General features: G+C 43.4%; 1 protein-coding gene across 45 annotated transcripts in view; it reads left to right on the top strand.

Moving 5' to 3' along the window:
- Positions 1 to 16,810, top strand: part of NRXN3 (neurexin 3) — a 2,596,979-nt gene that overhangs the window by 2,397,601 nt on the left and 182,568 nt on the right. For all 45 annotated transcript variants that reach the window (XR_011283789.1, XR_011283791.1, XR_011283790.1 and 42 more), the window contains one exon: positions 12,063 to 12,152. Coding sequence is in view for 41 of the 45 variants with exons in the window: in XM_069637907.1 (XP_069494008.1) it covers positions 12,063 to 12,152 (90 nt within the window). In the remaining 4 variants the exon portion in view is untranslated. The remainder of the gene's footprint in view (positions 1 to 12,062; positions 12,153 to 16,810) is intronic.

Raw genomic sequence — 16,810 nt, 5'->3', positions numbered from 1 at the left:
CAGTCTCGACCAAAACAAATACCTTTTAACATTAACATTAACTTGCCACCACTTGCTTTATCCCTTACCATGTCCCTTGCAGTGAACATGTTTTTAAAAAGCAAGGTAATAGGAAAGACTGTTTATTGAACTAATCTTTGGTGATTAAAAATCACACCTTTGAAAAATAGAGAAGTGGCGGGATAGTTGTTTAAATGGACTGCTGAGGCATGCTAGTGGCTGGACACAGGAGCCAAGGAGGAGATGGCAGGCTACGTAGCGAAGCAAAGGAGTGCATCTAATCCCGTCCACATTGGAGGAGATGAAGCTCAGCCGCCATCTTGTGGCTGGCGTCATGGGCACTATGGGATGAGTGGTTACTCTCATTCCAGTTCCGACATCTTGTGGTTGGTGTCATGGCAAAGTTGAGATGAGTGGTTACTTTGTTTGTTTGTTTGTTTGTTTATTAGTTTGTAGGGCACACCAAAGCCTTAGGTAACTGGGCGCAACAGAGTACAAAGGATCCTTAAAGCTTAGTTACATAATAGAGAGGGTAAGGCAAGGTACATACATACATTGCATAATTGGAGGATCAGATGAAGTTCACACATACAGGAGTACAAGAAACAGGATACAGTACAGAAGGGGGCCGGATACAGAAGTACAAGAGAGTGAAGATGAGGGTTCAGAAGCTAGTGCATATTGGTTAGTCGTACTGGTCGTTGGATCGTAGCCAGTTAAGAGTATTACGTCTAAAGCTGTAGTAGGACTGGTCCATTCCAGTTCATTTTGGGGACCAGTCCCATAATCTCAAAACCCACTTTTTTATCAATCTCTGCTGAGGGGACAAAGAGTTTGCAGTGTGAGCAGTCTTCCCAACTTTGTCTGGAGCAGGGATGATTAAATTAAGCCTAGAGCCTACGGCAGGGGCAATGCTGGCTATCCCGAAGGAGGGCAAAGGGCATAATGGCCAGCAAAGCCCCCTATCAAAGGTGATAAGGGATGTAACACCCACGTGGGGGAAGCCAGGGCACAACCTGGCGAGAAATCGACAAAGAAATGAAAGTTCCTCCTTCCAAAGCAGGGCGCATGTGTGCATGGGGAGGTGGGTGATCAAGGGGCCAGCAGTGGGCATGCGCCGAGGGAGTGAGGCGCGACGTATGTCAAGGAGAGAAGGTCATGGTAGGGGGGACAGAACTCAATATGGGGGCGAGAGAGTCTGAGCAGCTCCCTGGGAAAAGGCTGCTTCACGGGCATAACTCTGGCAGAAGTGGCAAGCTACTGGGAGGGTAACATGTCAGGTACTATCACCGTTCTTGAACACTTGATATTCTCTCTCTCTCTCTCTCTCTTTCTCTCTCTCTCTCTCTCTCCCCCACTCCTCACTCTCTTTTGTCCAATGCTCAACATCCCTCTCTCACACTCCTTCCCCCACTCCTTTCCTGTCACTAGTAAGAGCCCTTGATAAATGCGCCTAGCCTCTTACTTGAGGGCCATTGGCGCGTTAATCTGTGGGCGCTGCCATTATACAGACCCTCCAGTTATTATTCCTGCAGCCTCTCTCCATCAGATAACCTCCGAGTGGCGCTTGAACGCATGTAGGCTCTCCACCTCCCATGACTCTTTCCCCATAACACGGAGGAGCAGCCGTCCAGAGGTGGTGCTATTGGCCTCTTCTGGGAGAGGAGATTAACCATGTAATTGTGCTAGAAATTCCCTCTCGAGCACCCCTCTTATCCGGTCCTCAACATGATCTCTCGGCCTCGGCACGGCAGTTCTCTCTCAGTCTGAGAGATTGAAAGCAGGAAATGGATCATGATCAAACGCCCCCCCCCTGTCTTCCCCTAAACCCTCTCTTTAACCAGTTGGCCAGTCTCTTCTTTCTGTCTTGTCTTATCCTAATTGTTATACCAATTCCCAGAATGCGCTGATTATTGTCTACCTATTGTAGAGTTCTTTCTATATTTGATTCCCTCCCTCCCTCCCTCCCTCCCTCCCTCCCTTCCTTCCTTCCTTCCTTCCTTCCTTCCTTCCTTCCTTCCTTCCTTCCTTCCTTCCTTCCTTCCTTCCTTCCTTCCTTCCTTCCTTCCTTCCTTCCTTCCTTCCTTCCTTCCTTCCTTCCTTCCTTCCTTCCTTCCTTCCTTCCTTCCTTCCTTCCTTCCTTCCTTCCCTCCTTCTCTCCCCCTACTGATGTTGTCACCTTCTATTTTACATCAACTAATTCCATTCCCTCTCTCCTCTCGATCAATATTTATGGGTATCCTATTTGTTATGCTCATACTTGCCCCCTCTTTTCCTTTTTTTACATGTGTTCCCTCCTTGGTTCGATTTCTTCTCAGTTCTCCTTGTTATCTCTGTTCTCATTCCCCCACACTCATTTCCCCCGTCCTTTACATTTTCCTAACTCGGCCTTTCTCGCAGTCTCCCCTCTAATGCCAGCCAGTATACACCTACTTCGCCTGTCCCTCTCGCTTCCCCTGCACTTTTCCTCACAGAGCTCCCTCTCCGCCTCTCACTCTAACTCTTTCCTCGTCGCTTCTCTCCCTTTCTCCCTTTTCCCCTCGGCCCCCTTCCCCTGTGCTCCTCTGTACTGACCCTTTTCGTTCTGTTCCGCTACTACGCTCTCCTCTCCACCTAATGCTCCCCTCATCGCCACTCCCCCTTTCTCCATGCCCTCTGCTGTCTCCCCTTCCCAGGTAATCCTCTGTATCTGACCCTTTTCTTTCTGTTCCCGACACCCACTCTCTCCCCGCGCCACCTCTCCCTCCAATTCTCCCCTCGCCCCCTCTGTCGCCCTCTCTCTCTTTCCTCTGCTGTCTCCCCCTTCCTGCTACTCCTCTGTATCTGACCCTTTAGGCTGAGTAGTGTGGGCTCCCTTTGCTCCCATTACCTGATCCCTACCTAAGTAATGACATAGAAGACCAATTTCGTTTGTGGAAAAATTATAGGCCGTAGGCATTTTATTTTCTTACAGAAAATACATAACAAAAGCACCAATACACAATCATTTGCTTTTGGGCACCTTGTGTCCAGTTTTGTAGTTGCCCAAGGCCCCTCCCGAGTCTTTGTTACCCTTGGGCATCCGTTCCTGGACACGTGCCGCCTACGACTTTCTTGGACCGTGTACCGAAGAAAGTACTCAGGGTTCCGGCTCCTGCCTGCTTCCTCCTTCTTTGTCGTTCTTATGGGGTGGGTTGGGTGGCAAACGTTTTTTCTTTTTTCCTTTTCCAGGCCCAAGGAGCTTACCCGAGAGAGATGAGCTCCTTACCTGGTTTGTCCTGCTTACTCTTTCCTGGGGTTACTTATACCCCTACTCCCTTTTCTTCTTCCCTTTGGGGGCCGGTCTTCCCCCGGCCCCATGATGCTATACTTCACTCCTTCCCCAGGTGCTATTTCCTGCCCTTCCTGGGTCCTTTGTGTTTCGGCGCCATCTGGACGCCCCTCCTTACGGCTTTTGCGCCGTTTCCCCCCCACCCCGCGCCTACACTCCCAGGCTCTCCATCGGCCCGTATTTCATATGGACCGGGGTCTGGGGCATTCTTTCTGTCCCCTACTCTATCCTCTTCCCCCGTCTCGCGCTGGCTTTGAGCAAGCAGCTGTGCGGGGCGCTTTGCAGTCTGGGTATTATCTGTGTGCTTCTGGAATGTTCCCCCTGCAGACACCGTGCAGGCAGCTGTACTTCCAGGGTGACGCGGCTGACTTATGGCGACAGGCGGGTCCTGGAATACAGGCATTGGTCATTTTCTTGTTAAGTATGTAAAAAATAATGACATTAAAATACAGAAAGACATTCATGGGGAGAGAACTCCACATGGGAGGGGCTACTCCGCTGGTTTATGTGTATTTTTGGCCCTTCTCAACCAAACCACATCAACGTTCTAAGGATGTATGTTTGTTGTCCGCCAAATATGTTTGGGCACGTTTGACGACACACTCCCAAGTGCTGGAACAGTTGTAACGGTGGCTGAAAGTCAGATCTTGAAAACATTGTCGCCTTCCAGGTACTTAAACGAGCGCCGTGGTATGTTTAGAATTAAACAGCTCAGTTAGACACTTCTCCAAATGTGGCATGCAGTCGGAGCTCACTCTAAAACACTAGGATCCTTTTCAAAAGGCTGCCTTCGTCCCAAAGAGGCATAGATTCACAAATCACATCCCAAGCTCTGTGGTTTGTTGGTTGAAGGGCGATAAAGGTTTTTCTGGCCAGCAGCCAGTATTTTGTTGGCTGAAGGATGCTAAAGGTTTTTCTGGCCAACAGCCAATGTTTATGTTGGTTGAAGGATGCTAAAGGGTGTTCTGGTCAGCATCCAGTGTTTTGTTGGCTGAAGGATGCTAAAGGGTGTTCTGGTCAGCATCCAGTGTTTTGTTGGCTGAAGGATGCTAAAGGGTGTTCTGGTCAGCATCCAGTGTTTTGTTGGCTGAAGGATGCTAAAGGGTGTTCTGGTCAGCATCCAGTGTTTTGTTGGCTGAAGGATGCTAAAGGGTGTTCTGGTCAGCATCCAGTGTTTTGTTTGTTGAAGGATGCAAAATGTGTTTCTAATCTGCCCCAATGGTTTGTTGCTTAAAAGATGCCAAAGTTTCTTTCAAGTCAGCAGCCATTGGTTTGTTGGTTGAAGGATGCAACAGATTATTTTGGGTCTGCAACTGGTGTTTTGTTGTTTGAGGATGCTAAAGGGTTTTGCAGCCTGCAACCAGTGTTTTGTTGCTTACTGGAAGCTAAAGGTGTTTCTGGGCAGCAGCCAGTGTTTTGTTGGTTGAAGGATGTAAAATATGTTTGTCGTCAGCAGCTGGTGTATTGTTGTTGGAGGCTGATAAAGGTTTTCTGGTAAGCAGCAAGGTTTCTGTTGGTTGAATCATGCAAAAAAAAAAATTTGGTCAGCAGCAAGTGTGTTGTTGGTTGAAGGATGCTAAAGGTTTTTACTGGTGAGTAGCCAGTGTTTATGTTGGTTGAAGGATGCTAAAGGGTTTTCTGGTCAGCATCCAGTGTTTTATTGGCCGAAGGATGCTAAACGTTTTTCTAATCTGCAGCTATTGTTGTGTTGCTTAAAAGATGCCAAAGTTTCCTTCTGGTCAGCAGCCAGTGGTTTGTTGAGCGAAGGTTGCAAAAGATGATTTTGGGTCAGCGGCTGGTGTTTTGTTGTTGAGGGATACTAAAGGTTTTTTCTAGTCTGCAACCAGTGTTTTGTTGCTTACTGGAAGCTAAAGGTGTTTCTGGGCAGCATCCAGTGTTTTGTTGTTGAAGGATACTAAAGGTTTTTCTAATCTACAGCCATTGGTGTGTTGCTTCAAATATGCCAGAGTTTCTTTCTAGTGAGCAGCTGGTGTTTTGTTGTTGAAGGATGCTAAAGGTTTTTTCTAGTCTGCAACTAGTGTTTTGTTGCTTACTCGAAGCTAAAGGTGTTTCTGGTCAGCATCCAGTGCTTTGTTGGTTGAAGGATACAGAAGGTGTTTCTGGTCAGCATCCAGTGCTTTGTTGGTTGAAGGATACAGAAGGTGTTTCTGGTCAGCATCCAGTGCTTTGTTGGTTGAAGGATACAGAAGGTGTTTCTGGTCAGCATCCAGTGCTTTGTTAGTTGAAGGATACAGAAGGTGTTTCTGGTCAGCATCCAGTGCTTTGTTGGTTGAAGGATACAGAAGGTGTTTCTGGTCAGCATCCAGTGCTTTGTTGGTTGAAGGATACAGAAGCTGCTTCTGGTCAGCACCAAGTGCTTTGTTGGTTGAAGGATACAAAAGGTTGTTCTGGTCAGCAGCCATTTTTCTGTTTGTTGAATCAAGCAAAAGAAAATCTGGTCAGCAGCCAGTGTGTTGTTGGTTGAAGGGTGCTATATGTATTTATGGTAAGGACCAAGTGTTTTGTTGTTGAAGGATGCTAACAGGTTTTCTGGTCAGCATCATGTGTTTTATTGGCCAAAGGATGCTACACGTTTTTCTAACCTGCAGCCATTGTTGTGTTGATTAGAAGATGCCAAAGTTTCTTTCTGGTCAGCAGCCAGTGGTTTGTTGTTTGAGGGGTGCAACCTATTTATGTTTTGCTCTGCAGCTGGTGTTTTGTTTTTGAAGGATGATAAAGGTTTTTATAGTCTGCAACCAATATTCTGTTGCTTGTTGGATGCTAAAGGATTTTCTGGTCAGCAGCCAGTGTTTTGTTGGTTGAAGGATGTAAAAGACGTTTTTCATCAGCAGCTGTTGTTTTGTTGTTGAAGGATGCTAAAGGTTTTTCTGATTAGCAACAGGGTATTGTATGTTTCAGGGTGCTAAAGGGTTTTCTGGTCAGCAGCCAGTGTTTTGTTGCAGGATGTAGAAGATTTTTCTGGTCTGCAGATGCCTTGGGTCCACAAATCTAGTCAGGATTCCCAATTCCCACACAGATAAACTAAAAAACAAAACAAAAATACATGTTTGGCGCAAACATGACATGCCCAGGTCCCCGCTATATTGTGTCATTAGCACCCCCAATGTTATACTTTCTCATTTCTGGGCATTGCAGGTGCTGGTTTTTCGCATTAGAGATTCACAAACCGATCTGAGTTTGCATATTGGGGCGAGGAGCCGGGACCCCTGATGGCGGATGTAGGTTGAAGACTGCGGTAAGCAGGTTTAACACTAGAGTGCATCCACCTGAAATATGTAGAGCTGTTGAGTAAACATTAATTGCAGCCACACGTTCCCTGTCTGCCTCCGGGGACATCCGGAGAGGTGACCATGGGACCGTTGCTCGGTCGGGGGTAGGGATGTGGCAGATTCCCTGCTCACCATAACTAAGTCCCCGTCTTTGGTTAGGCGACAGTTACGGTACAACGTCCTTTCATCGACAAACTTTATACAATTTTTTTTTTAACAAACATTTTTCAATGAAAAAACTCATAAAAAATATAGCGGGGGATGAGAAAGTGCATATAGGGTGGTTGCAAACAGAAAAAAAACAATAGGGGTTGGGGGTTAAAAAATAAAAATAAATCACATTTTGATGAGTTTTTTTCATTGCAAAATATTTGCCCAAAAAAAAACAACCAAAAACAAATCTGTTGATGAAATGACATAGACTCACAGTCAGAAATAAAGTAATTCTCATTACTTCAGAAAAGGGGGCTCTTTGATCAAGAGTAAACCTTACTCTTCCTAAAACCAGTCTGTTCAATTTGTTCAACCAGCCAAATTGCCTCCAAAATATTTTCTCCCTGGGAACACTCACCGGGCACGAGCAGATACCGTCCTTTTGAAAGAGACAACCCCGACGGCAGGGAAGCCGAGAGAGCAGCACCCTTTAGAAGCCTATATCCTGACCGGTCTAAAATAAGAGGATTTTTGAAGGTTTGTCACCAGGAAAGATTTTAACCACTGTATAATTAGGAGCATGGTGACAAATCAGGAGGAGGATGATGATGATTGGTTATTTATAATGCGCTTCATACCCTGAGGTTTTTAAGCGTGGACCCGGGGATCAAACCTGTGTTGCTCCGTGTCATCTTGCTCCCAAGGCGAGCATGTTGCCCCTGGGCTATCCTCCCAGAAACATATGGAGGAACAAGGCCAGACTTATCACCAAAAAGCTTTGTGTCGGTGTGTTCTGGCACGAGGTAGACTGTAGAGTACAGGTCTGATCAGAAGAAATCAGGCCCACCGTGGGAAGAAGTAAAAGTGCACGGTACAGCAGTGAGGAGGGGCATGACAATGTAGAGGTAGGAAGGTGGGATCTATGAGGTTTGTTCTAAATGAATTGGCCAAATCGCATTTTGCCACATTTATTTGTTGGGGGTGTTCCACTAAGCACACTTGGTAACCACTAAAGGAAGAATAACGCACCAGCCTGCATGAGGTTTACAGTAATATGCTTTGGCTCTTTTCCTTACTTAGATCCGTGGTGTTGAAACTTTTTCATACCGAGTCACCCGTGGTAAAAATATAGCGTCTGGACCCCCGACTAGGGGTGGCCTAAGGGACCCAAAGGATGTCCAGGCTCTTTCAAATATAATCAAACTATCTACTGCTTATATTTTCTATTAAAAGCAATCACTTTAATCCTTTTTTATATTAATAACAATTATTGTCATCCCCCTTTTAAAGAGTCTGGGGTCCCCTGTACATCTTTCAGGCCCCCCTAGGGGGCCAGCTCCCCGGTTTGAATACCACTTAGTTAGATACAGATGTTCCATTATGTGAGCATAGTCCGATTTACCTCGATGGAGAATTTCCTATACGAAACGCATTGGCCCCTTTGATCTGCCTTGCCCAATTTGTGAATACTGTATATTCCTCATGGACTACTAAACAAACATGTTCTGCATCTATGAAGTTGTGTGATTTGTGTAAAACGACATTGGATGATGTATGGTTTATGGTCCAATAGGCATCGGTTTGTGTGATCCACTTCTGTGAGCACACATTGCCTTTGCTAAACTGCTTGGGTCCTCTATAGTGTTTCCAAGGGTTGGTCGCCCAACTGGGTTTAATGGCGATGTCGACAAAGGTTGTCTATGAAAGCTGCCTTCTCAGTTGCCAGTGCTGCATACAGTGCCCACCAAGAAGTAAGCATTTCACTGAGGCTCTGGAGCCTGTCACCAAACCCTGAGATCTTTGGGAACACACGCGCTAGTGAATAAACGTGGGTCACATGATTATCTACTGCCACTCAAACTAGAACAACATTCTAAACTCTCCAGGAACATTTGCTCTCTGTGAAAGTGAAAAACATTTTGAAAAGTGTTATTTTTGGCTTCAGGAAAAATTATCAAGCGGGAGCATTAATTAAAGGAGGAGTTGGAAATTCTGTGCGGACATGTCTTCAAGAAGGTTGTCCTTTTGTGGGCAAAATTCATTCCCGTTCCTCAAATTTCATCCAAAATGATATAATTACTCTTGATATCTGGGGGGAACCATAAATCCCAGGGGGAACCATAAATCCCACGTAGTGGTCTTACAAAAGCACCTGCAATGTCACAGCTATTTTACAAAAAAAAGTCCTTCCTTTAATTTAACAAAGTTCTCATTCAGCCTACTTTTCAGCAACATTCACAATTGTCTTTGCCAAGAAGAGCTTTATTTTTTAAATGCTCTCCCTCCTGCATATCTCCAAAGGAATTAAGTGTAAAAATTGAAGAGTATGTAATGGTTTTCTATTTAGCCCAAAGGAAATCATACTTATAATGAAACCTGAAAAACCATGTGCAATATTGTGTCACCTTTTTGAATCGGGCAATCCTCAATTGTCTCTAGCGAAAACATAAAAGACCATGGAAGGTTCCACTTCTCAAAGAGGGGTGCTCTAAGTTCTTGCTCACTGTACATCTAACCGCAGTACTCTATTTTTTTGTTGTTTTCAAAGGAAAACGTTCTTTGGTCATTTAACCAAAAAAGGGGATCTGCGAGTAAAACTCTAAAGAAATAAAGTATTACGAGATATATTTAAACTGTTCATATCAAAGTGAATCATTTACGGACAATTGAAATTACCATGACTTCAGTTTGACTTTTTTTCAGAAAAACAAAAGTGATGCCTGTTTTTGCATTCATTTATTTATACAGCTGCCATACATGAGAAAAAGATATTGTTTACTGGTGTTAATGTTTTCTTGAAAATATTGATGCATGCTTATGCCAACGTAGATAATATGTATATTAAAATAATTGTGCCACTTTGTTATCTTATTATTCCAATATAACCTGGTCAGCATGATAAGACCTATTATAATGTGGCAGATAAAATAGATGTTTGTAACGATTTTTAAACTTTTTGTCATCTTCTTAAACGTATGTAAATAACTCACAATACTTTTTTAAGAGGCTATCTTTCTAAAAAGAAATCTAAACCTAAAAGAATATTTAACAAATTAATACATTAACCACAAGAAATACTGCTCTTGATTTCCAGAGTCGGCATGGGTCATAACCAACATGCTTGAAGATGGTTTCAGTTTCTTCATGTGCAATATTTCTACATCCAAAACCAAATCTAGTTGAATGACGTTACCCTAAAGTGAAAATGGTAGTATTGAGTCACCAACACACATTTTAATATAGATTTATTTTTAAGACGAGGCATTGGAATATGCTCCAGACTCAACTATTTAGAGAACAAGGCTCCCCTAGAACAGGAATTTACAGCAATGAGTAGAACATATACAGTTTGTGGAATTCTGCTATATGCAAACCTAGCAGAATTACAACCAACGTATTAAACTTGACTTTGCTATTTGGACAACAATTCAAAGATTGTTATAGTATTCAGATTTAGGGTGTAATCACATATATATGTTCTGCTGCCAAATGTTATACATTCTTTTACTGGAATTCCAGGTTTTTAACCACAACATTGGGGGAGACAGAGTGATCTTTTGGTGGATATTTCTGAAGGACCAGAGAATTGGCATGATTAATGCAGACATGTCTGCATAGGCAAAATGTACTATAATGCATTTTCCTAGATGTAATCAGGAGCAGCCTGAAGAAAATGCATCAATCAAAGGTTCCATGAGCATACAATGATTGTGATTGGGAAGTGCATTCTGGGTGCACAATGTCTGCAATCTAGAGTTCTGCAATCTTTAACACTCCAGATGTTTTGCACTGCTACTGCCATCAAGCCTAGCTGGCATATTCAATGGTGAGGCGTCTTGGCAGTTATAGTCCACAACATCTGGAGAGCCTCCGGTTGAAGACCCTCACTATGATCAGTATTGAGCATGTCTTGCACAGAACGTTATTTGCAGATTGTTAAATAGATCCTCTGTAAAGTTTGTTTTGGTCATTGACACCCATAATAGTCCTCCTTTAAAATGTTAAGAATGTTGCCATCCTACATTAGCGTAGATTAAATTGCTATAGAAGTTGTTTTGGCCTCAGAAAGTCTCTAGTATGGCCACTCTGCGATAGCTTCCCCAATATTACAGTCTGTTGGTTTAAATAGTTCACATCGCAAAATTTAACAAATTTCAAAGTTGAATGATCCCGTCCATACATGATTGAAATCCTAGAAATTTTCTACTTAGGGGAAAGTATGTTGAGTGTACCTTTAATTAACCTGCACTCTTGCATAAACCTGTCCCATCAGACATTAGTTTGTGAATGAGAAAAGTTCACAGAGAACATGGTGACTCAGTAAGGCTGATAAGGTAAATACACTATCATTCTCTTCAACGTGCAATGGAAACAGTTTGGGTCTATTTGACCTAAAACATTTGACCTAATCACATTTGATCGAATTTATTTGACCTTTGTTTCGGTCAAATCTTTTTAGGTCAATTATCCTAATAGCATGGAAACAGTTGTAGTGTCGATTACACTCTATTTTTTATCCTTCCAGGTATTGTCCTGTGTAAACAAAGGATGGATGGATTTTTTACAGGGGCTTGCCATTTGTAGATGGTGCAATAGCATGGTATAGTATTTTTTATTGTTTTAGTTGAATTGAATCAACCTTTCAACGAATTACATAAAAACAATTCACAAAATGTGCTATAACTTAAAACACAATCCCATATTCACAAATTAATTCAATTAAAATACATAAACAATGTCAAGAAAATAAGAACATTTAAAACCGAATAAAAAAATTGAGTACAATACATCACTTATGTACATCTATCACACATCACTGTAAGGTATATTTAGGCTCCATTGCTAATTGAAACAATCAGATCATTGTCATTTCCCAAACAAAGACTTTCCAAGAAATTAATAGTTGCTGTATACTATAGTGTAGTGAAGTATGGGATTTATAATTGAATAAACAAAACAATTGTTCTGTCGTCCCTTTTGGAAACAAAACTGGCTACAGTTCGAACAATGTATTAACAACATCCTTTGCATCAACAAGGTAGTATGTAGGTTTGTAATTTGTGAAGAGGTTTGCACTCAAAATAACGGTGCTTCATTCAAGACATGGGGATATGGGCAAGAAAAGTAACCTTCCTTATTTGGACCTTTGACCCATGACACATCTGGAAATCTGGACACTTGTCTAACACTAACAATTAAAAAGAAAATATCATGAATGAATAGGTTAAAGAATCACTGTTCTGTAAGATGCTTTATGAGTTCCTTGACATGTACAGATTGTTTTGTAAGCTTTTCTTTAAACTTTAAAGGGCACAGTGATAGTGAGCGTATCCAAATGGTAAAACAGAAAATCCCCTTCAAATATAACCGCCCCGTAGAGGAATGGCTGCAAGAAAAAGGTAAACACTCTTAAAACTTATTTTAAAATTCTTTGATTAAAAACCCCTCGATGTTAAAGCCTGCATCTAAATGTTCCTTAAACTGTACCTGCCTGCTTCCTAAGTGAATGTTTTAATTTCAGTTTTAATTTGTGTCTGCGTCGATTAAGCCATATGTTCTAAATCATGCAACAGTACAATGCCATTAAGAAACAGTTAAAGGGACTACATTATTTGCTCCTCTTCTGCATTAAGCAAAATCAAAAAATAACTCATCAATATGTTGCAAATTAAACAGTGCGTGGTATTCTTTAAATTTAACTATAAATTTAGTATATTAAACACGTGTCCTTATTACATTGAAACCAATTTTATTTTTTCACCTCCAAATGTTTCTGTGTATTTGGCAATTCCTTAAGTCTTGTAAGATGCATATGTTGACTCCCAACTCATTTCTGTTAGCTAACAAATATTCAAGCCTAAAGGAATATCTTTCTTTTTTAAATAACCTATTTAATGTTAAGTTAAAATCTGTTTTATGGAATTTTCCACTTAAGTTTAATCATTAATTTTTAATTAATCTTAACAATCTCCCAATGCTAGGCATTTTATTTAAATGGAAACCCCATGGGATCGATGCAGCCTGTGAATTGACCTGGACTTCTTGTCATGTGTCTTTGTGCTTATGTTACGTCACGTATTGCACCGAGCTCCACAGAGCCGTGCATTTTAGGGATTTTGCACACATTTCAGTGGATCCGAGCTTCACCAAAAAGTCCAATCGCAGTGTATGGTTGGGGTGGAAAACCTGAGATTGCGTCTAGAAAGATTAATCATTCAACCATCCATCTGTTATAAATGGGGTGTCCTCAGTGTTTAAACATTGAGGAAGCCACAGTCCCAGCCCGGCTACTGCCAACGGCGCATCCAATTATTGACCAACTCAACAGGCTGCTCTTTCTTGGTTTTGTGGGTCTATAAAATTGACAATTAACATTAAAACTAAATAGTTTGCTGTCCGCAATCTCCAAGTCCCTTTAACATTTAATATAAAAAAATGGCCTAAACGTATTATTTATTTTTGAAATTGGCATGCCTGAACCTGTCATAGTACAGTCTCACCCATGTGCTTGTGATTACTGTCTCCATCAGTGAATTGCTCTATTATTTTATAAACATTGTAATTTGTTTGACTTTGTGCCTGTGAGCATGGCCCGTTTCTTCATTCAATTTTCATCATGTCTTGCCAATGTCTGGAGGTCTATTATCCGTTGTCCTTTTGCTAAAAGGCAATCACCGGCAGGTTGAAAGGGGTCAGCGGGAGTGTGTTTTATTTTTAAACCCCAGGGCACCTGTGTATGAGACTGGAAGGTTATTTGTTCTAGTGACACTGTCTTTTGAAAAATAAGCCAGGATCCACATATTCATCATCACAACCCACACAACACACGCACGCTTTCGTGGCAGCACTTCCTGGCTGAGTTGGCGTTCACCGTTACAATTCTCAGGTGGATGGAATGATGCTCACTGTCTCAGCCCCAGACAAGCCATTCATTATAATCCAGCATTCCCCTTTAACTTCACAATTGCCACATGTCTCATCATGAGTTGGGCGGTAACGCCGGCGCTAATAGCACCGGCGCTATCTGCCCTACCGCTAAACCCCTGCGCGCTATTAGCGTCGGATCACAGGTTTGGCGGTAGTGGAATTCCCCATTCCCCACTGAGCCCATTCGGGAATGCCCCATTCCCCATTGGGCTCAATGGGAAATTTTCGGGCTCTTACCGCTGGCGGATTTCCCGCCGGCGGTAATAGCGCACATTTTTGGCGGATTTCCCCCCAGTTTGGAGCTGTCGAGAAATCCGCCGAAGCCCTGATTTGGCAGGCCCTTAAATCCGGCAGTAATAGCGCGACCGTCGGATTTAAGGGTTACCGCCAAACTCGTGATGAGGCCCCTGGTCTCCATCCCCACTGAATGCATCGCTGATGAATCCATGTAGGTCCTCCCTTGACTTATCTGCCAAAATGTGTATCCTGGTTGCTTCCTGGATGGTTCATCGGGTCACTCTCCCATCAGACATCTTCCTTTCTCCCGCCCAGCAGCTCAGCCACCATTGATGCAATGACCGTGAGAGTCTGGCAGTTAGCGGCAGCGATGGCTTCCAGGTGCCCAGTCCCCTCTGTAGACAGATAGAGGTGGGTTTCCATGTCCGGCTGTGATTGACAGTTGACTTATTCTGTCCTGGCACTGACAGCCAAGGACAGGAATATACCTGATTCCTAAGAGTTCCCAAGCTTTAAGTAACAGGTACCCAGAAATATCCCCATGCCAAGCCATGCACACCTTTCCGATACTCCCCATTTCAGTGGGTCAGGAAAATAGCTCAGTGTTGATGCGCTCTTCTTGGAAGCTAATCAACGGTTCAAATCCCGGTCCCACGCTGTGAGGCTGGACTCCGACACAAAGCGTGATATAAAAACAAATTTAATTTTAGAGTCCTGTGGCATCTGGTATTTACCGCTTGTGGTAATATTTTTGTGTGGGGGTAATTACCTCCATTCAAAAGCTGGTGTTAAGAAGAGATTTGGTAAGAAATGTAGCTAGACAGTGCAATGATACATCTGGTATTGGTAATCAAAGGAAGTTTTACCGCCTCCGCTAAACTCACAATCCATTTCTTTGTAGGTAAAAGCAGGCAATGAATGTGCTCACCTACACAAAAACCATCAGAATAGGCCTGAGTGGGAAAGATACTGGTTGAGTCACACACTACACTTATTCCTTCACAACTATTCAGTAAGTGTGAATTTCCCATTCCACCTGTTGCCAACAGTCACCTGCATGTAGTAGCTCGCGGAACACTCAGGCAGGCAGACAGGCGGAGGCGGTCAGGGTATTCATGTTACGTTCAGATTTTAAGCAGAATCCCCAGTACGGCAGAACAGCAATGATGTCACCTCTGCAGACAGATGGCGAGATGGTGGCTCGATGCTATTAGTATTGAGCCGGCGATAGATTTCCACCGGGTGCGAATTTATTCAACATGGGAAATAAGCTCCAATAGGTACAGAGCAATAAAGTACCAGATATTATTATTTCACCCGTCTAGCAACCCCAGTGAGCTGGGTATTAGAGTCAGAAATACAGGAGTTAAGAGCAGTGTTCAAGAGCTGGCCTCGTAACATCAGCCAAGGCTTAGGAGAACCGCTGGAAGTTGAAGAATATACGATAACAATTGCAATACACAACATCTGGAAGCAGTGAGACGCTGCTAAAGTAGGGCGACCAGATTTTCAATACGAAAAGCCGGGACGTCCAACAACATAAAAGAAGGACTACCCCACCTCACAGCCTGTCCCCCAACCCTACATTCCCACCTCCACCCCAAAGCTGCCCCCAAATCCAGCCACCCCTCCATCCCACAGTATTTCCAGCACTGCTCCTGCATATAAGTTGCTGGTCATTGACCGTGGAGGTCATTGACCATGGATATAAGCATGTATCATGCATTTGCTTTGATACATGTTACAGGACTTTCTGTCCATTCCTTTATCACCTGCACAGGTGGCGCAATCAGTTAATGCGCGAGGCTGGTACCTGTAAGGTTGGGAGTTAGAGCCCCTTTGCAACGGCACAATTCGGAGAGTAGTGTATTTTTTATTTACTTTATAATTGTTGTCTACTCTCCCTCCCAAAACCAGGACCGGGTTATTAAATAAAAAATAAAAAAACTCTCGCGCGAAGGGCCAAATTCCAAGCCTGTCCCGGCAAAACCGTGACGTCTGGGTACCCTACTGAGGAAAGTTCGGGGTCCGCGAACTCCCAGCAGCCTTCCTTCCTACCCGGGAGTGCACCCTAACACGACGCTAAAGGAACTCTTGTGCCGTTCCAATGCCAGCAATCTCAGGTGAAAGACTATATTAAGTTGGGGGCTTCTTTCCATTATTTTTGGGGTGATTGAAATGCCTCTATTAGAAAAAGAAGTGCAGATTTTTGAATATTTGGGTTACTCAACACTTGGCATCTGATTCTTCTGGGTCTGTCGGGGGCACGTCGCGTGCTTCCGGTTCAAGCGACTAACTGGAGTCCAAGGAGTGCCACGTGCTGCACCTAGAACCATGTTGGCTCTTCCGGTTTCAATTGAGGGCCTGCGTGGCTAAGAAAGACACTTGTTTGCGCCCTTGTGCCGGAACTTGCAGCGTCCCCTTTGTTTCCTCCCTGGCACTTGGTATTTAAAGACAGCAGTGGGGCTCCATTCATTGACTCATAACAGAGTCACATCCGTTGAGGCTCTAGAACGACCAACAGTTAATCTCCACTGAAATGCCACTGAAATGCAACCCTCTGTGGCTGCTTTCTCCGGCATACTCACTGCACAAATCCTAGAAAGAAGAACAGATTCAATGCTCGGTTGGTCAACGAGTGCCGGACTAAACCAAGTGCATGCCAAAAGCCGAAGGCTTACCATTTACCACACCTGGGGCCAGATTACAGAAACTTTGCACTGGTGCAAGTGAAAGTTTGCACATTATTAGCACTAGTGCAACGTTTGCCCTATTTTTTAATAACAGTGGGGCACATTAAAACATCATTGCACCTCCACAAGTGTCATATGGCATATTAAAAGCACCAGGGCTAAAATTGCCCTAGTGCTAAAAAATAAACATTTTTGATGCA

Source organism: Ambystoma mexicanum, chromosome 14 (genome assembly GCF_040938575.1).
Source record: "Ambystoma mexicanum isolate Mex_15411 chromosome 14, UKY_AmexF1_1, whole genome shotgun sequence".
In the NCBI taxonomy this organism is placed as follows: domain Eukaryota; kingdom Metazoa; phylum Chordata; class Amphibia; order Caudata; family Ambystomatidae; genus Ambystoma; species Ambystoma mexicanum.
The sequence above is the reverse complement of the archived record's forward strand: the minus strand, read 5'-3'. Positions and strand labels throughout refer to the sequence as shown.